The 19046-nt window shown below is 33.9% G+C and overlaps 1 protein-coding gene and 1 pseudogene across 1 annotated transcript; both read left to right on the forward strand.

The window, feature by feature from the left end:
* Positions 1 to 270: 270 nt before the first annotated feature.
* LOC129901828 (5S ribosomal RNA) lies at positions 271 to 391 on the forward strand (annotated as a pseudogene).
* Positions 392 to 11879: 11488 nt separating this feature from the next.
* On the forward strand, positions 11880 to 18817 carry LOC129901076 (MLO-like protein 6). The gene is made up of 15 exons (XM_055976195.1): positions 11880 to 12175; positions 12291 to 12348; positions 12646 to 12902; positions 13170 to 13286; positions 13555 to 13615; positions 13785 to 13873; positions 15294 to 15368; positions 15516 to 15610; positions 15707 to 15756; positions 16177 to 16217; positions 17021 to 17194; positions 17451 to 17486; positions 17670 to 17737; positions 17994 to 18054; positions 18152 to 18817. Exons 1-15 carry the CDS (start codon positions 12053 to 12055, stop codon positions 18638 to 18640), a joined length of 1794 nt encoding a protein of 597 aa, XP_055832170.1. The 5' UTR covers positions 11880 to 12052; the 3' UTR covers positions 18641 to 18817.
* Positions 18818 to 19046: the final 229 nt, after the last annotated feature.

Raw genomic sequence — 19046 nt, forward strand, 5'->3', positions numbered from 1 at the left:
TAAGACTAACTAAGAATGGTAAGTAACCCACAGTAAGAATCGTGAAAAAGGTTAAGAAGTGTTATACTATGGGGTAGAATGCGAACAGGATATGATGTGAATATAATGAGGATAGTTATGAAAATAAGTAAAGCCTTGTGAGGAAGTGGCTAAAGATAGGATGTGGTCCGTGTAATAACAATATAATGGTAACTTGGGCGGTGCAACTTGGCCTACTAGATCAGCTGCTGGGTCATCGTCTTCTTCGGTAGATATGCGCCCTACGGGGCAGGGTGCAATCATACCAGCACTAACATACCGGATCTCATCAGAACTCCGAAGTTAAGCGTGCTTGGACAAAAGTAATATTGGGATGGGTGACCCTCTAGGAAGTCCTGTGTGGCTGTGATATGAGATGATATGCATGTATATATACACGTTGGTCGTGCATGGCATTGTTGATCTAAAGACGTATTGTGGATACGTAACTCCACCGTGAAAGATGATAAGACCCTTTGAGATAGGAGATGCAGCTTTGCAAAACAACTAGCGCATTGTGAATTCATTAAAGGGATAAGTGGTACCCACTGGGATAAGGCTAGGACTATGACAAAGCTTGGGACACCGAGCGTCGGAAGTTAAGTATTGCCTATTTGAGAATTGGAAACGACTATAAGCCCTAGCTTGTTATTGATCAAAATAAATGGAAAGTGGCTTCAAATAAATAGCTACGTGACTCGAGTACCCATAATTAGACTGGATTAGCACCTCATGGTTATGTTAAGTTGTCGTACCTAGGCAACCAAAGGTATGGAAGATATAAAGGAAGGCATAGATACGGTGCAGTATACCGAATGTGTTGGAAAAGAATCATACGTATTGGAAAATTAGAAATAAAGGCGTAAGGTAGAACACAACAGATAGTGACATGGGTACACCCTAAAGGGGGGAAGTGGCTTCAAGTGAGATCCCATACTAGCACGAGTTAATAACATCTAAAGTCCAGCAATAAATGGATAAAAGCCATGATACCGGAGACAATGCAGAGAATTAATAGTAAGGACTTGAATGGTATGACATCAAAGAATAGGTTCATACAAAGGGGATGAATACAACAAGAGAATTACGATGAGAACTTAAACATACTATAAGGAATAGCCAGGCTATACTCGACTGAAGGTAAGATGTTGGTAACAAAGTTACTGACTACTAGTATTGTGGTGTACAAGCAGCAAAACAAGGAAAGGATGAGAGATCTCTCCTATACTGGAATATGAGGAAACTCAAGGGTAAGTAGAGGAAGGAAGTAAGAAACGATACAGGTTTACGTACAAACTAGTATGGTGATGCTAAAACATCTTTAGGGATACTTTAAGCTCCTACACATGTTAGTGTAAAGGGTGCAATATGATGTGTGGTAAAAGAACTGGAAAAAAAGAAATGAAAAAGAAATATCACTTGTTCCCTATGCCTAAAGATAATCCTAACCTTTGGAACTCTAATATTGATTGATCGATGAACGTATATGTTATGGAAACAAGATAGAGGACCTCTACATATAATCGATATAAGGTCTGGAGGAAGGTTTTGGTTTACATTCGAGGACGAATGTTCTAAAGGGGGGAAGGATGTTATACCCCGTACCTTTACGCTTCGGAACGTCTTCTTAAGCTTCTTGAAAGATTTCCCGTGACCCAGATTATCTATAACATGATTAAATAACTCTAAGAAAGGGAGGACGTGATGCCCCTTAAGAGTGAAGGTTGGAAATAGGTCTATAAGGATTTGAAACGAATTGGAGGCCAAAATAACAAGTCGTAGGACTCGACTTACTTACGTAAGCTACCAACTTGGATGACTTACATAACTAAGCCACTGGAGTACATGTTGAGCTTAGATAGCAAGGATTACACGGGATCCTAAAGTAAGACGAGATTACGAACCCACGGGAGAGGCGGAAGGAGGCGTAGCACCTACTCGGAAGCAAGTAGGTGATGCACCTACTTTGAATAAGTAGGTGATGCACCTACTTGGACCAAGTAGGTGACACACCTACTTGAGGTGGGTCCCACACCGCCACATGGAAGCCATGGAGGCTTGGTATGGATTCGTGGCCCAATAAGGGCTTGACATATGTCACCCTTAGGGGCTGACACGTGGCACTACCTAAGGAACTATATATATGTATGCTAATGACTTTTAAGTCATTATTTATCCAAAATCAGCCCAAAACATAGAGAGAAAAACGTGGAGAAGAAGAAGGGAAGGAGGCAGCCATGGTTTAGAAGAATTAAAGGTGAGTTCTTCACTTTTCCTCCGTCAATTAATTATCTAAGGTGTTCCTCAACTACGTAGAGGTGTATATATGTATATTACGAGGCCTACGGAACCATATTTTTAGTTCTACACTTGGAAAACTAAGAGAAACTTAAAGAGAAAATGCTAAGGGACAGACCCGTTTTTGAATTAAACTGTTGTTAGTAAAATGAGTATAACTCCTTGTGTAAGGCTTCATTTTAAGTAATTCAAGATGTTTTGGAAATATATTTCATAGGGATATAACTTTCATTTAGACTCTACAACCCAGTTTTTCTTTTCTCTGCTCGAAAAATGGTGGTGAAGCATGGGGGAGCTGCTGCCCAGATTGTATTTTGGAAATCCTACACGGACAGCTGTGAATATTTTGGTCATATATTTTCGTACAAAATTGTTGTAAGGGTAATCCAAAAATTTTTGCGACCTTGATACAAATATCTATAACTTTCATTGAGTCCACAAATCCTGTTTCCCTCAATTACCCCTCCGAAACTAAGCGACAATATAAGACAGTGGGCTGTCTAGATTTCACATTTTGGATAGTTTTGGCGAGTTTGACAAGTTTAACGTAAGGTAAGGCCTTTCATTTTGAATTGGAGTTTATGGTGTTGTTATAGAGGGTATTATATGTTGTGTAAGTGGCTGGAAATGTGAAAATATGATAAATATGTTTGACGCCCGAAATAAACTAAATTGGAGTCGCTAAAAGTGAATTATCGTCGAGATAAAGTGTCGTTCTTGTAAGTTGTTGTTGCAGGGGTGTAATGTATTGTTATAGGGACTAAATGCATTCAAAAAGGGGTGTGGATGCTTCTAGTTGCATCCACACGAACCCTCGTTGCGTATAATAAAAGGCGTTACAAAATAAAGGCTAGACGCCCTATTGTCCTACCGTATTTTTGAATAAGTCATTTGGAGTTTATGTTGTATATTGTTGGTGTGAATTGCTGCAGGTTATTGTTGTGGGTTGGCTGTAGGTCTTAGGGACCTAATTGGAAATTTGGATAGGGCACATTGTAGGGGAGGTGCTGCCCAATTTTCGTCGATGCCTTAGCGAAAAGCAGAACTAGTCGGGAAAATGACTAAGGAAATAGATTCCATTAATATTAAGATGTAACCTAGGGTGATGGAAAGTAAAAGTGGTTGATATTCATACTACTTTCATGTTGAATAGGTTCAAAGGACAGCGAGGCAAGCAGGATAAGGAATAATTCAGACAAGGTATGTGAATCTTTCTTTTGGCATGTTTTTGGCATAAGTATGTAAAGCTATTCCTTCTTTTGGCATGTTTTGGTATAAATATGTAAAGCCTATCTGTTCTTTCTTTTGGGCATGTGTCAGATCTAAGTGACAAGTGATATGTGTATGAAGCTTGGGGTAACTCTATTCATGAGCTCTGAACATGGTTCATGATTCATAATTTGAGTTCACTCCTACATGCTAAGGGCCTTAAAGTAGTTAAACTACGACCCTCGAGACTTCTATAGGCTGAATAGTGATTGGATGTGTAAGCTCCTAAACCTGGGGGTTCTTGGGCATACTTTACGATAATGGTTGAGGGATGTTTGATATGTTACAGAGTTTTGCATGCACGTATATGCATTATGATATATATATGGATCGGGCCGGACGTACCTCGGCACATTTTGCTATGTAAGGATCGGGTCGTACGTTCCACGATAGATTATGCATTATACGGATCAGGCCATCGTACCTCGGCATTATTATGCATTATATAGATCGGACCATCGTACCTCGGCATTGTTATATGATATACGGATCGGGCCGTCGTTCCTCGGCATGTACTTTCTATATACAGGGATTGGGTTGTACATCCCACAACGTTAATTGCATATATATACCTATCATGATAGATGATGTGTTTGTAATACCGAGTCCCCGAGCGGGCCGGATACGGTATGTGATAGTGGTATACATTACTTTATTTTGTGAGGTGCAGGTACAGTACTCTATTAAATGTTATACTTGGTTTCCTACATCCCTGGTTCAGTTGTTATCTCAGTTATGTTGTGCTTATATACTCAGTACACATATCGTACTGACCCCTTCTTCTTGGGGGGTTGCGTTCATGCCCGTAGGTACAGATGCACGCTTTGAGGATCCACCAGCCTAGGGTTCCACCTAGCAAGTTTGGGAAAAGCTCCATTGTGTCGGAGTCTAGCTTTTGGGTACTAAACCTCTGCTGTATGTTTTTGTTTATTCAGGGGTACGGCGGGGGCCTTGTCCCGCCATATGATATCATTCCTATTCTTAGAGGTCTGTAGACATATGTGTGGGGGTTGTTTAGAAGTTTATTTCAGTTATGCTTATGCGATATGTTGTAAAAGCTATTATGTTGTGGCAGCCTTATCGGCTGGCTTTCCCTTTCATGACATGATGCACATGAAAGAGGCCACACGTATATGAATATTTTATCACCTACTGGGTTCGTGTATTTGGTTCCTATATCTAGAAGGTTATATGACCATGAAAATTTTTTAACCCATTGAGGTTTTTGTGAGCAGTATCACGTTATACATAGTCCAATTTGACTATAGTCGACAGTTACATAAATGGGGGTCCAGGTCGAACCCCAGTCGCGGCCCATGGGGTTGGGTTATGACATATATATACAATCAAATCACCTCAATATTACTCAATACAACTCCGAACAACTAGCTCAAAACTATAATACCGAAATAGAATTTTTAGCCTTTATTACGTAAAACCTTTAACCATATGAAATGGAGGGTCGTGTGGCTGCAATCAGCAGTACCCACACCCATTTTAGGACACTTTCCATCCCTGTAACACACAACCAAACTAGCTGCAACTGCAGCACCACAACCACAACACACTACTCGACTTTGATTTAACTTTAATGACTTCAACTTAGTTTATCTTTAACGTCAAGTATCCTTATGCAATTTTTCCACCTCCAGCCCTTTTTTATACATGTAATATACCTCATAACAACATCATAAACTTCAATTTGAAAGAAAAAACCTTACCTTTCTTGAAACTCGCCAAACTCGGTAAAACTTTCCTCGGAAGTTCCTTTAGCGCAACTAAAACTTTGTGGCTTCTTGCTAACATTTTGGTGCTGCTCCAAACCATAAATTTACATTACTAACATCTTCATAAAATCTTGGTATACTCTGAGCTACTAATAATCTCTCCCGAATATGCTTCACCTTCTATACCGCTTATTGAACCACGTCTGGGCGTATTAGTCATGTTTTACTACCATCAAACTAATCAATTGGCGACCTACACTATCCGCCATACCAAGTCTCGTACGGAGCCATCTGGATACTAGAATGATAGTTAATATTATAAGTACTTTTGACAGGTGGTAGGCAATCGGCCAAGCTACCTTTGGAGTCAACCGTATAGGACCGCAACATATCATCTAATGTTTAGCTAGTAACCTTAGTGTGTCCATCAGTCTGAGGGTAAAATGGTGTACGAAGACCTATCTGTCTTTCTAATCTCTTCGTAAACTAATCTTCGGTAGTTAACTGTAACCTAGGCTCCTTCATCTAGGACAATAGCTATGGGAACTCCGTAAGGTCCTACCCCCCCTCTTGACCTATAATTTCATACCATCTCGACTGAGCAGGTAGTCTTTGATCGGAGGAACATGGGTTGATTCTGTTAATCTGCGGATAACATTCCATATAGAATAATCTGTCCAGGGAGTGCAAAGTGAGTCTTGTAGCCAAGGTCGTGTTGTGGAATCTTTGACCTCGTATATTACTTCTTGCCTTCTTTAGATGACATCAACTGGTACCCTCGCCTTTTTGGGTTTTTCTTTTTGTCCATCAGAGTCGGCTACCAAGTTATGCTGAAGTACCCTTACACAATAACCTGTATAGCTATTCCGTGGTTTGCCTATCATTAACTGGTATTATGTTGAAGAACTGTGGCATAAAAGTGCGCCATCTGTTAGCAATCAGCTAATCCTGCTTGCTTTGCTTAAGCCCTTTTATAATTCCCTTAACGTAACTTATAACACTTTAGGTACATAATCTCATGTCGTTGCTTCGCCATTAGTTTGGATTCTTCCATCTCGTGCGATCATAGCAGCACTAATACACCGGATCCCATCGGAATTTTGAAGTTAAACATGCTTGGAAAACAGTAGTACTAGGATGGGTGACCCCTCCGAAAAGTCCTCGTGTCACGTCCCATTGCAATCCTTGCAATAATATGTGAAGGCATCAACCTAGCCCAAGATTTACCTTAGCATCTTCTTGCTAGTCTTCATGCTTCGCCTTAAATAGCATTCCGAATTCTATCCCATTATTGTTGGCTTTCAGCCCTTCTAACTTGCTTCAGCACGGGATCTTCTTGAAGTTTAAACATCCATGTCTACTATATTGTAGTATCCATTGTTTCCATCGTTCCTTTGCATTCTTCTCACCCGCTTCCCCCCTTAAGGGGGGGAGGGGGTAATTATACCTTTGTCCAATCTCAAAACTCATCCAATCTCTTTTCCCAATCCGCTTGGTATGTATCATGTCCATCTCTTTCTTCATCCTTTATAACTTTATTCTGTACATACGAAACCTTGACTAATTCACAAAGCAACGAGAACTTTTTCACACATAGTGCGATATCTCATCTATTAATCTGTACTTGTGTAATGTGACCCATGGAATAACTCATCCAGGGCGACACTTCACTTATATTTATCAAGAGTTAATTAGCACTTTTAGTTGTTCCAATTTCAATTAGAAAATACTTGTATTTCGACGATAATTGTCCAAGGTTCTTTTGTAGGAGTAGCTTTATCCCAACCTATATCCTTTGTTTCTTGGGATGAATGTATATTGCACCATTTATTCCTTAAGTTTACTGTCCTTGTCTATTAAGGATTCCACTATTGTCGGGACAACGTTGTGTGTACGCACCACTCCTTTATACCTTATACCCCTTGCTCTTACTGTGTACCCAACACCAGCTTTTAATTTTCTCAACAACATACCAAGTTCGCCTCAACCAGGGCCTTATCGTATAACCATGTAGTTGTATTGCACTTTTAAGTTCATATTGTACGTTCCCTTTTCGTTCTGTATCTGTATTCATTTAATCACATCTATCTTGGGTGCTTCCGTAGATTTCTCTTATCATTTATCCCATCTATGTCTATCTTTTATTCCGTACAAGAGGGATCTTATACTACCTCTGTATTATTCGCAATGCATTACTTCCACATAATCCTTTCTCTCATTTCCAAACCATATTCTGTCCATCCATCTTTATTCGTATCATACCAATCATTCCCTAACACCCATTCTATCTCGTTGCTCATTCTTCTACAGCTTGGTCTTTCCTAGTTTTGTCATTTTTAGCATTCGTATCTTCGGCTACACATGTCATGACCTATTGTTACACTGTCATCTCGCTTTTTTCTTGCTTACTCTTTTAAGTTACTCTTTCTTTCCTTGTGCTCGCTATCATTTCTGTTATCGCATAATCTTTATTCACAACTTTTCCTACGGAACTTGATAAGCCTTTCTTATTTGTTCCCTAGCCCGCTTTTTCGTTTCACACTTACTCTTATATTCTTATTACATGGATAACGTCTTATCACTAGCCACTTTATGACTAGGCTTTACTTATTTTCATAACGATCCTTGTTATATTCACATCATATCTTGTTCGTATTCCACCCCATAGTATAACACTTCTTAACCTTTTTCATGATCCTTACTATGGGTTACTTACCCTTCTTAGTTAGTCTTATCCTTAATATCTCTCAAGCTATCCTATTAATACTTCATATCCGTCACAATTTTGTTTTCCTTGCACTCTTGTCTTAATCATACTATTACTTCTTTTAATTATAGCTCATCACAGTTTATCCCTGTGTATCAATTCCATCGGGGCCTTAATATATCGTTCTATCCAGACTACCAGTCTTCTCTAAATCATCTCCCTAGGGTCACAAGTCTTTTCCAACTTCGGTTTACCATATCGATATCGACCTCCTAGTCTCTATTGCCATCAATTCAATAATTAACTTATTTCTCGAGGTCATCCAAACTCGTGGTTTAGACAAATCTCATCATTATTGTGGGCACGACCTTTCAAGAAATACTACATCCCTGTATCTCATTCTTTTTTTATTTCTAGTAAAATTTGGGTAGAGTTTCCTCTGTATTTCTTATTATCTCAAACCTGCACGGAGAAAATACCAACAGTGCCTCACAGGGCCAACATGTATAAAGATACATATATATGTATCATATCACATCATATCGCAGCCACACAGGGCGCCCACAATCAACAGTATGAAAATGGACTTACCTCGTACGTCCACTGGAACTTTTCCTGTTACACTTTCCTGTCTACTCTTCCTTTCAATTTACAACTTTACATTTCAATTTTACTTCAATACCTTACCAATAGACATCTTTCGTGCCTTTGCTTACCTGCTGGCCTTGTGACTTCCAATATCGTCAGTCGCTTCCTTCTGTTGTTGTCATCCTTCTGTTAACATCCAAGGTTAATATACGGAGTTCTCCTATGACTCGGATCTATTGCACGATCTTAGATATGAAAGAAATGTAACGTCCTAAATGTCCTGTAGCCTCTTGTTTATAGATGTGGCGCGCAACACACCGATAAACAAGACTCTACTAGACACGGTCTATAGACATTCCAAGGACGAACTGCTCTGATACCACTTCTACCACGCGAGTGTCCAGTTCGGACACCCGTCACGGCCTACAAGGTTGGGTCGTGACACGAACGATCAATTGAGCTAATTTATTCTGTCTTTCTTTCGTCCTGGATAGCTTCTGAAGATCAGGAACACGTTCTCTCATTTGACGTGGACCATCAAATCTTCTTGCAATGTCGCCTGTTACCTCATTCTCACTTATTGCTCCATCATTCTATTTTGTTTTAGCATAATTTCAAAGAAGTACTCCATAACGCTGACGATGAAATTTTGGATCAAAGTAAAGACTGAAAATCTCAAATACACATCTCTGACAATAATTGAGTACATGTCCTAATTAAATGTATAATAAATATTCGGTATTAAAATGAAATTTTTAATTCAATCATCATTTGTTTACTAGTTGAATTAATTTGATACATCAATTGATACTATGTGATAAACTATATTTAACCAAATGAAGTTGATTCTATATATATCATGAGAACTCAAGCTTCATTTTTGACTTGATCGAGATGAATGAGAAATCTAATTTAATACATAAATACAAAAATCACATACAAACAATAATTCATATTTTAATACTTATTTCATGTTCAAATCCACCACCAATTTTAATTATCAAAAATTTGTTGCTTTATCAAATTTTTTGATTTTTAAGTGAAATGTTTATATACAACTCAAAAAATACTAAAAAAAACATACTAAAACTCCGTAATATAAAATTTTAAAAATTATTTGAAAAAATCAAACATTTCATACCTTCACAATAGTTTTTCCTTTTTTGTTCTTGAAATGCTTCAAATCTTTCTTGAGCTTTTTCGATGTTGAAGTATCTCCCTTGAATTCCTTTTTGCCCCTTCTATATTGTGAATCATGAACAAAGTCGGAATACGAATCTATAGACGGAGAAGATTCGACATTGTTACACTTCCTCTTTTTAGATTTTTGTTTTGTGGAACTGATATCAATAGAAACATTGTCACTTTCCGTAATATTCTTGACCGCTTTTTTAGGTGTTTGTGTGAAAATATTAAAATTTGGCATATCGATAACTTCATGCATGTGGTCAAATCTGAGACTCTTACCGGAGGTGACATTAGTTTTTGAAGTTCTCGTTCATGATTCAAAAATCTAAAAGCAAAAATTTAGAATTCTCGTTGAAGAAGAAGAAAGAGAAAGGCACATGAACAAAGGGTTTGAAAAGAGGGTTGAATTTACTGTGCATGAATATGGAGAGTTTTTTGCCTTTTATTGCCTTTATTTTCTCTTACTTACTTTAAATAAAAAAATATATAACAAATTAAATTTAAATTAATTCAAACCTGTTATCAGTAGTAATTAAGTTATTGTATTAGTAATTCCTAATTATTAGTTTCATGTGATGTAATATATATTCTTATATACATATATGGTGTAATAATTCCTAATGAAAATTATAAATCCGCCAATTATAAATATTATTACATCTTCTTTGAAAAATAATAGCAAATCTACCAGCATAAAACACATATGAGTAATTGCATACTTTAGAACATTGGAGATGAAACTTGAATTCCATACTATGACAAATAGGAATGGTGACATAGGATTCCCTTGTTTTAGGCCTCTGGCAATATCAAAAGGCTTGGTGGGTTCATCATTGACAACTATTGAATATTTCTCAATTCATTTTTACTTTTTATATTTGGATTTGTCACATTCATTAAAAAAAAATGACTATTTTATCATACTATTTCAATACCTCGATTAATTGATGTTTAATATGAGGTCTTGAAAAATAATTTGGCGAATAAGTAATTAATGCTAAGAATAAAACATGAAAAAAAATATTTATCTTTTTTGATATGTTAAAAATGACAAGTAACAGTGAAAATCTATTTTTGAAATAGTGGATTTATATTCTGACAATTATCATGAATCAACATTATTATTTTTATATGTACTTTTATTATTCCCCTTTCACTATTTTTATTCTCTCATTATAGAATATTCTAAAATCTCTCAAATGGACAACCCTTATACATCATGCAAAATCTATTGTTGTGTGTTAATAAAAAGATCAAATTTATTTTTTGGTGTCTTCTTCAAATTTCAAGCACTAAAACTACTCAACAATATTTTAATATCATTATATCAACTTTTCAATTTCAGCGTAACCCTATTTCGAAATCATTATTTAAACTTTTTAAATTTTTGAATATATTTTATTATTCTAGCTTTATATTATACATTTATTATTGAAAATTTACATTGTTTACATTCTTACTTCATAATGTCCGCATATATCCTACCACTCCGGACTTCATTTTTAGAATTACATTGAGTATGTTATAATTATTCAATTTATATAAGTCCACTAAAAAAATAATATCTCTTTATGAAGTTTAGTTTTAGGCCCTCAAACTTATTGAGACGGCTCTGAAAACACATTTGGTAATAAAATCCTAGAATTCAATTTGAAGTGAAATTTTGAGAATTTTCAAAAACTTGAAAAACAAAACATATTTCTTTTCAAATATCACAACGAAACATGATCGCACACCAAATCACGTTATTAAGGTAGTCAAGGAAATCTGCATATTATGTGTAAATAATTACATGAACAGTACCTATCTACCTAGTTATATGTTAACAATGAAAGGTATTACTTATAACATTAAAATAGCCTGAATATAGTACTCTATACATAGTTTGATAAAGTCAAATAACTAATTATTAATTTCTCTAATTGAGTCATTAGTCCTCCATCGATCCTTTCTTCCTTTGTAATTTTCTCACGCGGCAATTAAGTCAAAGTCGTCCACCTCATTTTGTCCCACAAACACTTGAATCAACTATTATAAAAATTGTCTATTCCCTTCTTATTCCTTCCATTATGAACTCTCATTTTTGAAATTAATTGCATAAAACATTTATTGCACCAAACTACCTAGGTAGCTCATCATTTTTTGTTATTATTTCACTCTTAAGAGTACCTTCTTATATATAGATATCTTGAGGAACAAGTTTTGAGTGATTTTTTCTTTTAGAGACGACGAAGACGAAACAGAAAATTAAAGATCGATGGCGGGTGGAGGAGGTGGAAGATCGTTGGAGAAAACGCCGACGTGGGCGGTTGCCGTTGTTTGTTTTGTGTTAGTTGCAATCTCTATTGTGATTGAACATATTATCCACCTTATTGGAAAGGTAAGAATTAAGATATATATATATATACTACTCCATGCAATATTTGTTTCATGAAGAAAAATATATAACATGATTAAACCTTTACATTTTTTTTTTGTTTTGTTTTTGATTGCAGTGGTTGAAGTCTAAAAATAAAAGTGCCTTGTATGAAGCACTTGAAAAAATTAAAGCAGGTTCGTTTTCTTATATATTAGCCCATAATATAGTATTTTGCAATACATGGTGGATTCAAATTAAATTTAAGGTTGTAAAATATTTTACAACATTTGATCAGGATGGAGATAGCATGTCCACTTTATATTTGTCTCGTAAAGATTAGAATTTAGAATTTATAAAACTCAGTAACTTAAAAGATTAGAGTAATTCAGGATCAATGTAAGACTTAAAATTCTGCTTCTGCTTCTGCTTCTGATCGAGAACATTTTAAGAAAATTTCCTATCTAAATTTGTTTTGCTTTTTTTGGTTACAGAGCTTATGCTGCTGGGATTTATATCATTGTTACTAACAGTAGGACAAAGTCCAATTTCCAACATATGTGTATCAGAAAAAATTGGAAATTCATGGCTTCCATGTAGTAAACAAAAAGAAGAAGAAATAATTAAAGGTGAAGAAATTTCAGACGATTCGTCTGAGCAACACCGCCGGAGACTTCTTATGGAGGCTGCCGGGGGTGGTGTTAGACGAATGTTGGCTGGTGGTGGTGGAGATGACAAATGCGCAGCCAAGGCATGATGACTTGATTAATTAATTTCTTTAATTTTCATTATTAATTCTAGTCACCAATTTTGAACAATGAGACTTCCTCGAAAGTTCCTTTATAAAAGGGGAATATTAATATTGAATGATTAAGCATATCAAATCATTCGTAAAGACAAATAAATATATAAATAGATAGTGTAATAAGAATAATTATTTAAATGCGCAGTTACTTATAAGGTAATTATAAATTAATTTCTAAGATAAATTAATTTTTTTTTAATAATATTGTTGCAGGGTAAAGTGCCATTTGTGTCTGCTGATGGCATTCATCAATTACACATTTTCATCTTTGTGCTGGCCGTTTTTCATGTTCTCTATTGTATTACAACTTTGGCTTTGGGAAGGGCTAAGGTAATTTTTTAAACTTTTTTTTTTGGGCCATAAAATCTCAAGGAAATTAACGTCTTTTTCAAAGTCGTTATACACTTTTTTTTTCTTTATGATGACAATTCAGAGGTTGTCGTTGAGCTTTCTTAGTCACAGGTGAAAAAAGGTCAAATAGTTAGACAAGATCATACGTTTGTTTTGCTCCTTGCGGATATATTGAAATATATAATTGATGAAAAAAGCAACACCTATTTTGTTTCTTTTTCATATATTTATTTTTTGGTATTTTCAGATGAGAAGTTGGAAGTCATGGGAAAATGAAACCAAAACAGCTGAATACGAATTTTCTCACGGTAAAGAAAATTTAAGCCAGATCTTTCTTTTTTTGACATTCATTTAATTTGAATATAGAGGACATTTTATTTATATCTAATAATCACGTATGTATATATATATATATATATTTGAAAATGTAAAATAATTTAGAAGTAATTAATTGATATCATGTTACATACGTGGTAGATCCTGAGAGGTTTCGATTTACAAGAGAAACATCATTTGGGAGAAGACACCTGAGCTTTTGGACCAAAAATCCTGTCCTACTTTGGATTGTAAGCATATTCTAATTTAAATCTCCATAACTTTTCCTTTTCCTAGTTTTTAAAATAAAGTTTCGCTGCTTATAACTAATTTTCAAAAATAAAAGTATCATATAAATTGAACTTGGAGAATAATAATTATTACTCTTGATCATAATAAGTGGAGTGAGTATTATGAAGAAATACATCATGTTACGAAAAATTAAATTATACTGATAATGCTAATTAGTGGAATGACTAACATAAAATCAAGAACAATCCTTCACGTATATTAGAAAAGGTCAACGGAATCGCAACTGGTTAAAGATTATTCTAATTAATATGAATATTATCCCAGTGTAGATTACTGGTTTCACAAAGGCACATGTATTAATGATATATGTAGTATTTGAATCATGTGAATACTAAGTTTAATTTAGGAAATTTATGAGTTTTTCTTTATAGGAAAAGCATATCGTAATTATAATTTGTCATCGGATATCAGAAATTCTCACAATATCCACTAATTTCTTTCTTTTTGATAGTTAATCCTAATTGTCTATTGTGGTTTTTTTTTTTTTGACTACATTCGTAATAATGTATTTATAAATGAAAGATTAAGATTAAAAAAAAGAACAAATTAATGAACTAACTAGCACCTCTTATGAGTGGATTGGACAGTACAATAATTATTTCCAATAATATATAGTAGCTACTTTTCACATCGATTCTAGAATAATTTTTTTTGTTTTTCATCGATGTTCAATATTCGATTAAATTTGCATTCGCGTCGAAAAATCTCTCATTGGAGGTAATGCGCTCCCTAACAAACACGACTTCATATCCAAGAAACTCGAACTCAAAATCTTTAATTAAAAACGGAGGAGTACCTACCACTCCACCACGACCCTTATCGGTTAGGATGGACTTATATCATGCTAGAAGGTCGGTATTATTTTGCAAAACAGAATATCAATAAATATAGTGATGGAATTGTTTATTATCCCAATCATTCCTTTTTTTAACGTGTGTACAAAGTAATACAATATTTTGCTACATCAATTTTTAATTCTAGTGGTATGTGTTCTTTTATCGATTTAAAAGGGAAAAAGGTCAAGAATTAAAAAATGAAAAATGCAGACATTTCCCCTAATCTTTGGAAATAAAGAGTATTACGTTACATATATAGCCAATTAAAGATCGTTCAACGATGAATAATTATTTGCCTTTTCAATTATTTGACTTTTTCCAAGAAGCAATTTATTTTGACTTTTGACTTCAAAATAACAATATTTATATATGTATTGTGTAACTTTTTATCTTTAGTTGAGAAATCTTTGACGATGTTCCCATCTGATTAATTGTCTGCACTTATTATACTGCACTCTTAAAAATTAAAATTAAAATTATTATGTCTTCATTAAATATTCTAATAATTTTAGCATTTTTTTAGGTTTGTTTTTTCAGGCAATTTGTAAGATCTGTCCCAAAAGTTGATTACTTAACACTTAGGCATGGATTTATCACGGTAATTAACTTCATCTTCATTTATTTCCAATTAATTTCACGCATGAAAAAACCAAAATTAAATTCAATATGCATTTAATTTTTATTATAATTATGAAATTCAATTTTTTATTTATAATTTTAATAATTTTCTATTATATGATCTCAGGCACATTTAGCACCTCAGAGCCACCAAAAATTTGATTTCCGCAAGTACATTAAACGATCACTTGAAGAAGATTTTAAAGTGGTCGTAGGAATCAGGTTATTAAATAATCTCAATTTTTTTTTCAATTTTGTAAGTATAAAATTAATAATAAATTTTTTATGCTAATCTTTTTTTTAAAATGTTTTTCTCAGTCCCCCAATATGGTTCCTCGCCGTGCTCTTCTTACTCTTCAATACTCATGGTAAATTTATACGTTCGGTCGATAATTCGAAATATGCATTTTATATTAAGAAATTTATCACATATAGATAAGAAAATAAATTTAAAACTTTGTTATTAACACCAACATCGCTATTTTAAGATTTAGAACCTATAAATTTCAAATTTTAATTCAGCTTCTGTATACATACCTTCAGTGTTATATAACGTTCCATTCTTATAATACTTATCAGATTGTTGTTACAGAAAATTGAGGTATTTGTAAAACGTCAATACATACAAATTAAATTCACTAAATAGAAGCTAAGCTATTAAGTAGAAGTTAAACTCATTAAATAAAACTTAAACTATTACTTTGATTAACAAGTGACATGACATTGTATATCATTTCCTAGCAATAATGTTTGACTAACACATGATTTTATTATTAATTTCTGGACAGGCTGGTATTCCTATCTCTGGCTACCATTCATCCCCTTGATTGTAAGTAGTTAATTCACCTTTCAAATTGACTTTATATGAATGTCTCATTATACTTTTTTCACATCATATATCAATAAAGTATATATATATTTGTTTCATTTTCTTTGGGCCCATAAACACATCATATATCATTTATAAAGATGCTTAATGGTGCATTTGGTTAGAAGCTAATAGTCGAATTCCCATTTAATGCACTTTCCTTACCTTATAATGTTACGTTGAATATATTGTTTTATTTTTATTATTATCATACATAAATATAGTCTAATTCATAAATAGATGACGGAAATTCGAAGGGTGACATTTAAAAGGGAAACTTACCTAAATATACTATATTAAGAAAATATTTACCATTTATAGAAATAATATTTTTTTCACTAGCCACTTATAATACAGTTTTAATACAAGTTTAATATATATTAGCGAGAATAATTTATAAAACTCATATAATACAAGTTTTATTCATGGATAATATATTTATCGCACACTTTAATACACTTATAATATATTGTGTCAATTTCTTACCAAACAAGTATAATATATTTTAAAACACTTAAAATACATTTATATTGCATGCATAATTCACTTTTAATACATGACAAATATATCATAATATTGCTATGTATTGCTGTAGATGATAACCATGATATACATTACATTGATTATATACATGTAATATGTATACTTTATATATATTCATGTATATTTATAATTACTATAAAATACATATATTTATCGATTATTATTTTTTAGCGCAACCCAAAAAAGGTAAAATATCTGAATTAGAAAATGTATGCCTGCAGGTGATATTGTTAGTAGGGACAAAGCTACAAGTGATAATTACAAAGATGGGGCTAAGGATTCATGAAAGAGGAGAAGTAGTGAAAGGGGTACCTGTGGTTCAGCCAGGGGATCACCTTTTTTGGTTCAACCGTCCTCGACTCATTCTTTATCTCATTAACTTTGTACTCTTTCAGGTAATAATTGAAATTAACTACGAACTTCGTTGCTCACAGCTTATTTGTTATTAAAATATTCATAACTAAGAGATTTTTTTTTAACAATCTATCGCTAAAGAGTATTAGCGGCTAATTTTACTGTTTAGCTACTGAATTTATCCGTCATTTTTCATTAATTCCTTTTTTTTTTTTTTACTAGTGTTTACACTTTTAGGACTCCTATATCATATTAATGGATTTTAATTGTTTACTTTTTTTCCTTGAATAAACGCAGAATGCTTTTCAGTTGGCCTTCTTTGCTTGGACTTGGGTAAGCACTCACTTACAATAACTTTTAAAACCAAAATATTGTAAAATAAACGTCAAAGAACTTTGGCCTTGTTTAAGTATAAAAATGTGTCACTAAAATGTTTGTTTTTAGTTCTAGCTAGAGATCGAATTTTTTTTCTGAAACTTCCACTGATTAATTTTTTTTTCTTTTGGGAAATACTAGTATGAATTCGGGTTGAAATCTTGTTACCACGACCATACAGAGGATATTGTCATCAGAATAACTATGGGGTAAGAATTGTTACTTGTGATATTCTTTAATTCTGTTTGATGTTTGGCTATTTCTTTTATTACTCATCATCTGCCCTTCAATTCATCATATATGTTGCTCAAATTATCCAAAAGTATTATCGTACAAGGGTCGGATTCTCCAAAAATGTTCTACTTTTGAATGATTCTACACGTACCTAGTGTCATTTTCGAAGAGTCCGAGCAACATAGCAATTCATAACATTAACATATATTATAACGTTGGTTTTGTGAACAGGATTCTCATTCAGATTCTCTGCAGTTATGTCACTCTTCCTCTTTATGCCCTCGTAACACAGGTAATAATTATTATTAGTTATCTTTTAGATGATTTGATCAGTCGTACGAAATTAAACACAATGCTCAATTGTTGTATATATATAATTGTGAATGCAGATGGGTTCAAACATGAAATCAACCATCTTTAATGAAAGAGTAGCAACAGCATTGAAGAATTGGCACCACACAGCAAAGAAACACGTTAAGGATCAAAGCAAGCATTCTAATCCAGTGACACCAATGTCAAGTAGGCCAGGGACACCTTCTCATCATCATGGCATGTCACCCGTGCATTTATTGCGCGGAAACCATAGGAGTGATATGGGCAGCCTACAAAACTCTCCTCGTAGATCAAACTACGATTTTGATCATTGGGACAATGAGGGCTCACCTTCACCCTCCCGATTTTATCAGGAGGCTACTGATGGCTCGTCATCATATATGCACCAAATTCAACTTGGTCAGTTGGACCATGAATCGCCCGAAGTTATTGGACCTAGTTCATCACAAGTGGTTCCTCTACCACAAGAGGACCGTGACCAACATGAGATCACTATTGCTGGATCAAGAGAATTTTCGTTTGAGAAAAGAACAATCAGTAAATAGATAATATTTAATTAATGTTCTAGATTATTTTTATTAATTTATACTTGATTTCAGAGAAATAACGATTGTAAATTTGATCCTTATTGCAGCAATGGATGCACGGTGTAAATCTCTGTAATTATGGGATCGAAAATTCTATTAAAGGCAGAAAAAGACATTTAATTTTTTAATTTTCAATTATGGTCAAGATACGAATTAAATTGTAGGAGTGCCAAAATCAATGAAATTTTGGTCCAATTTTGTGATGTTATAGTCACCTTTTCAAGTAGTAGATTCAAATTTTTCAGATTGATTTGCGAAAAAAAGGTAACCATCATCGACACATTATTGTTGTTGATGGTGAAATAGGTCATAAAGTAAGCATTTGTATGATCATAGATTTTGAAATTGAAACTATAAATTTAAA

Source organism: Solanum dulcamara, chromosome 8 (assembly GCF_947179165.1).
Source record: "Solanum dulcamara chromosome 8, daSolDulc1.2, whole genome shotgun sequence".
In the NCBI taxonomy this organism is placed as follows: Eukaryota; Viridiplantae; Streptophyta; class Magnoliopsida; order Solanales; family Solanaceae; genus Solanum; species Solanum dulcamara.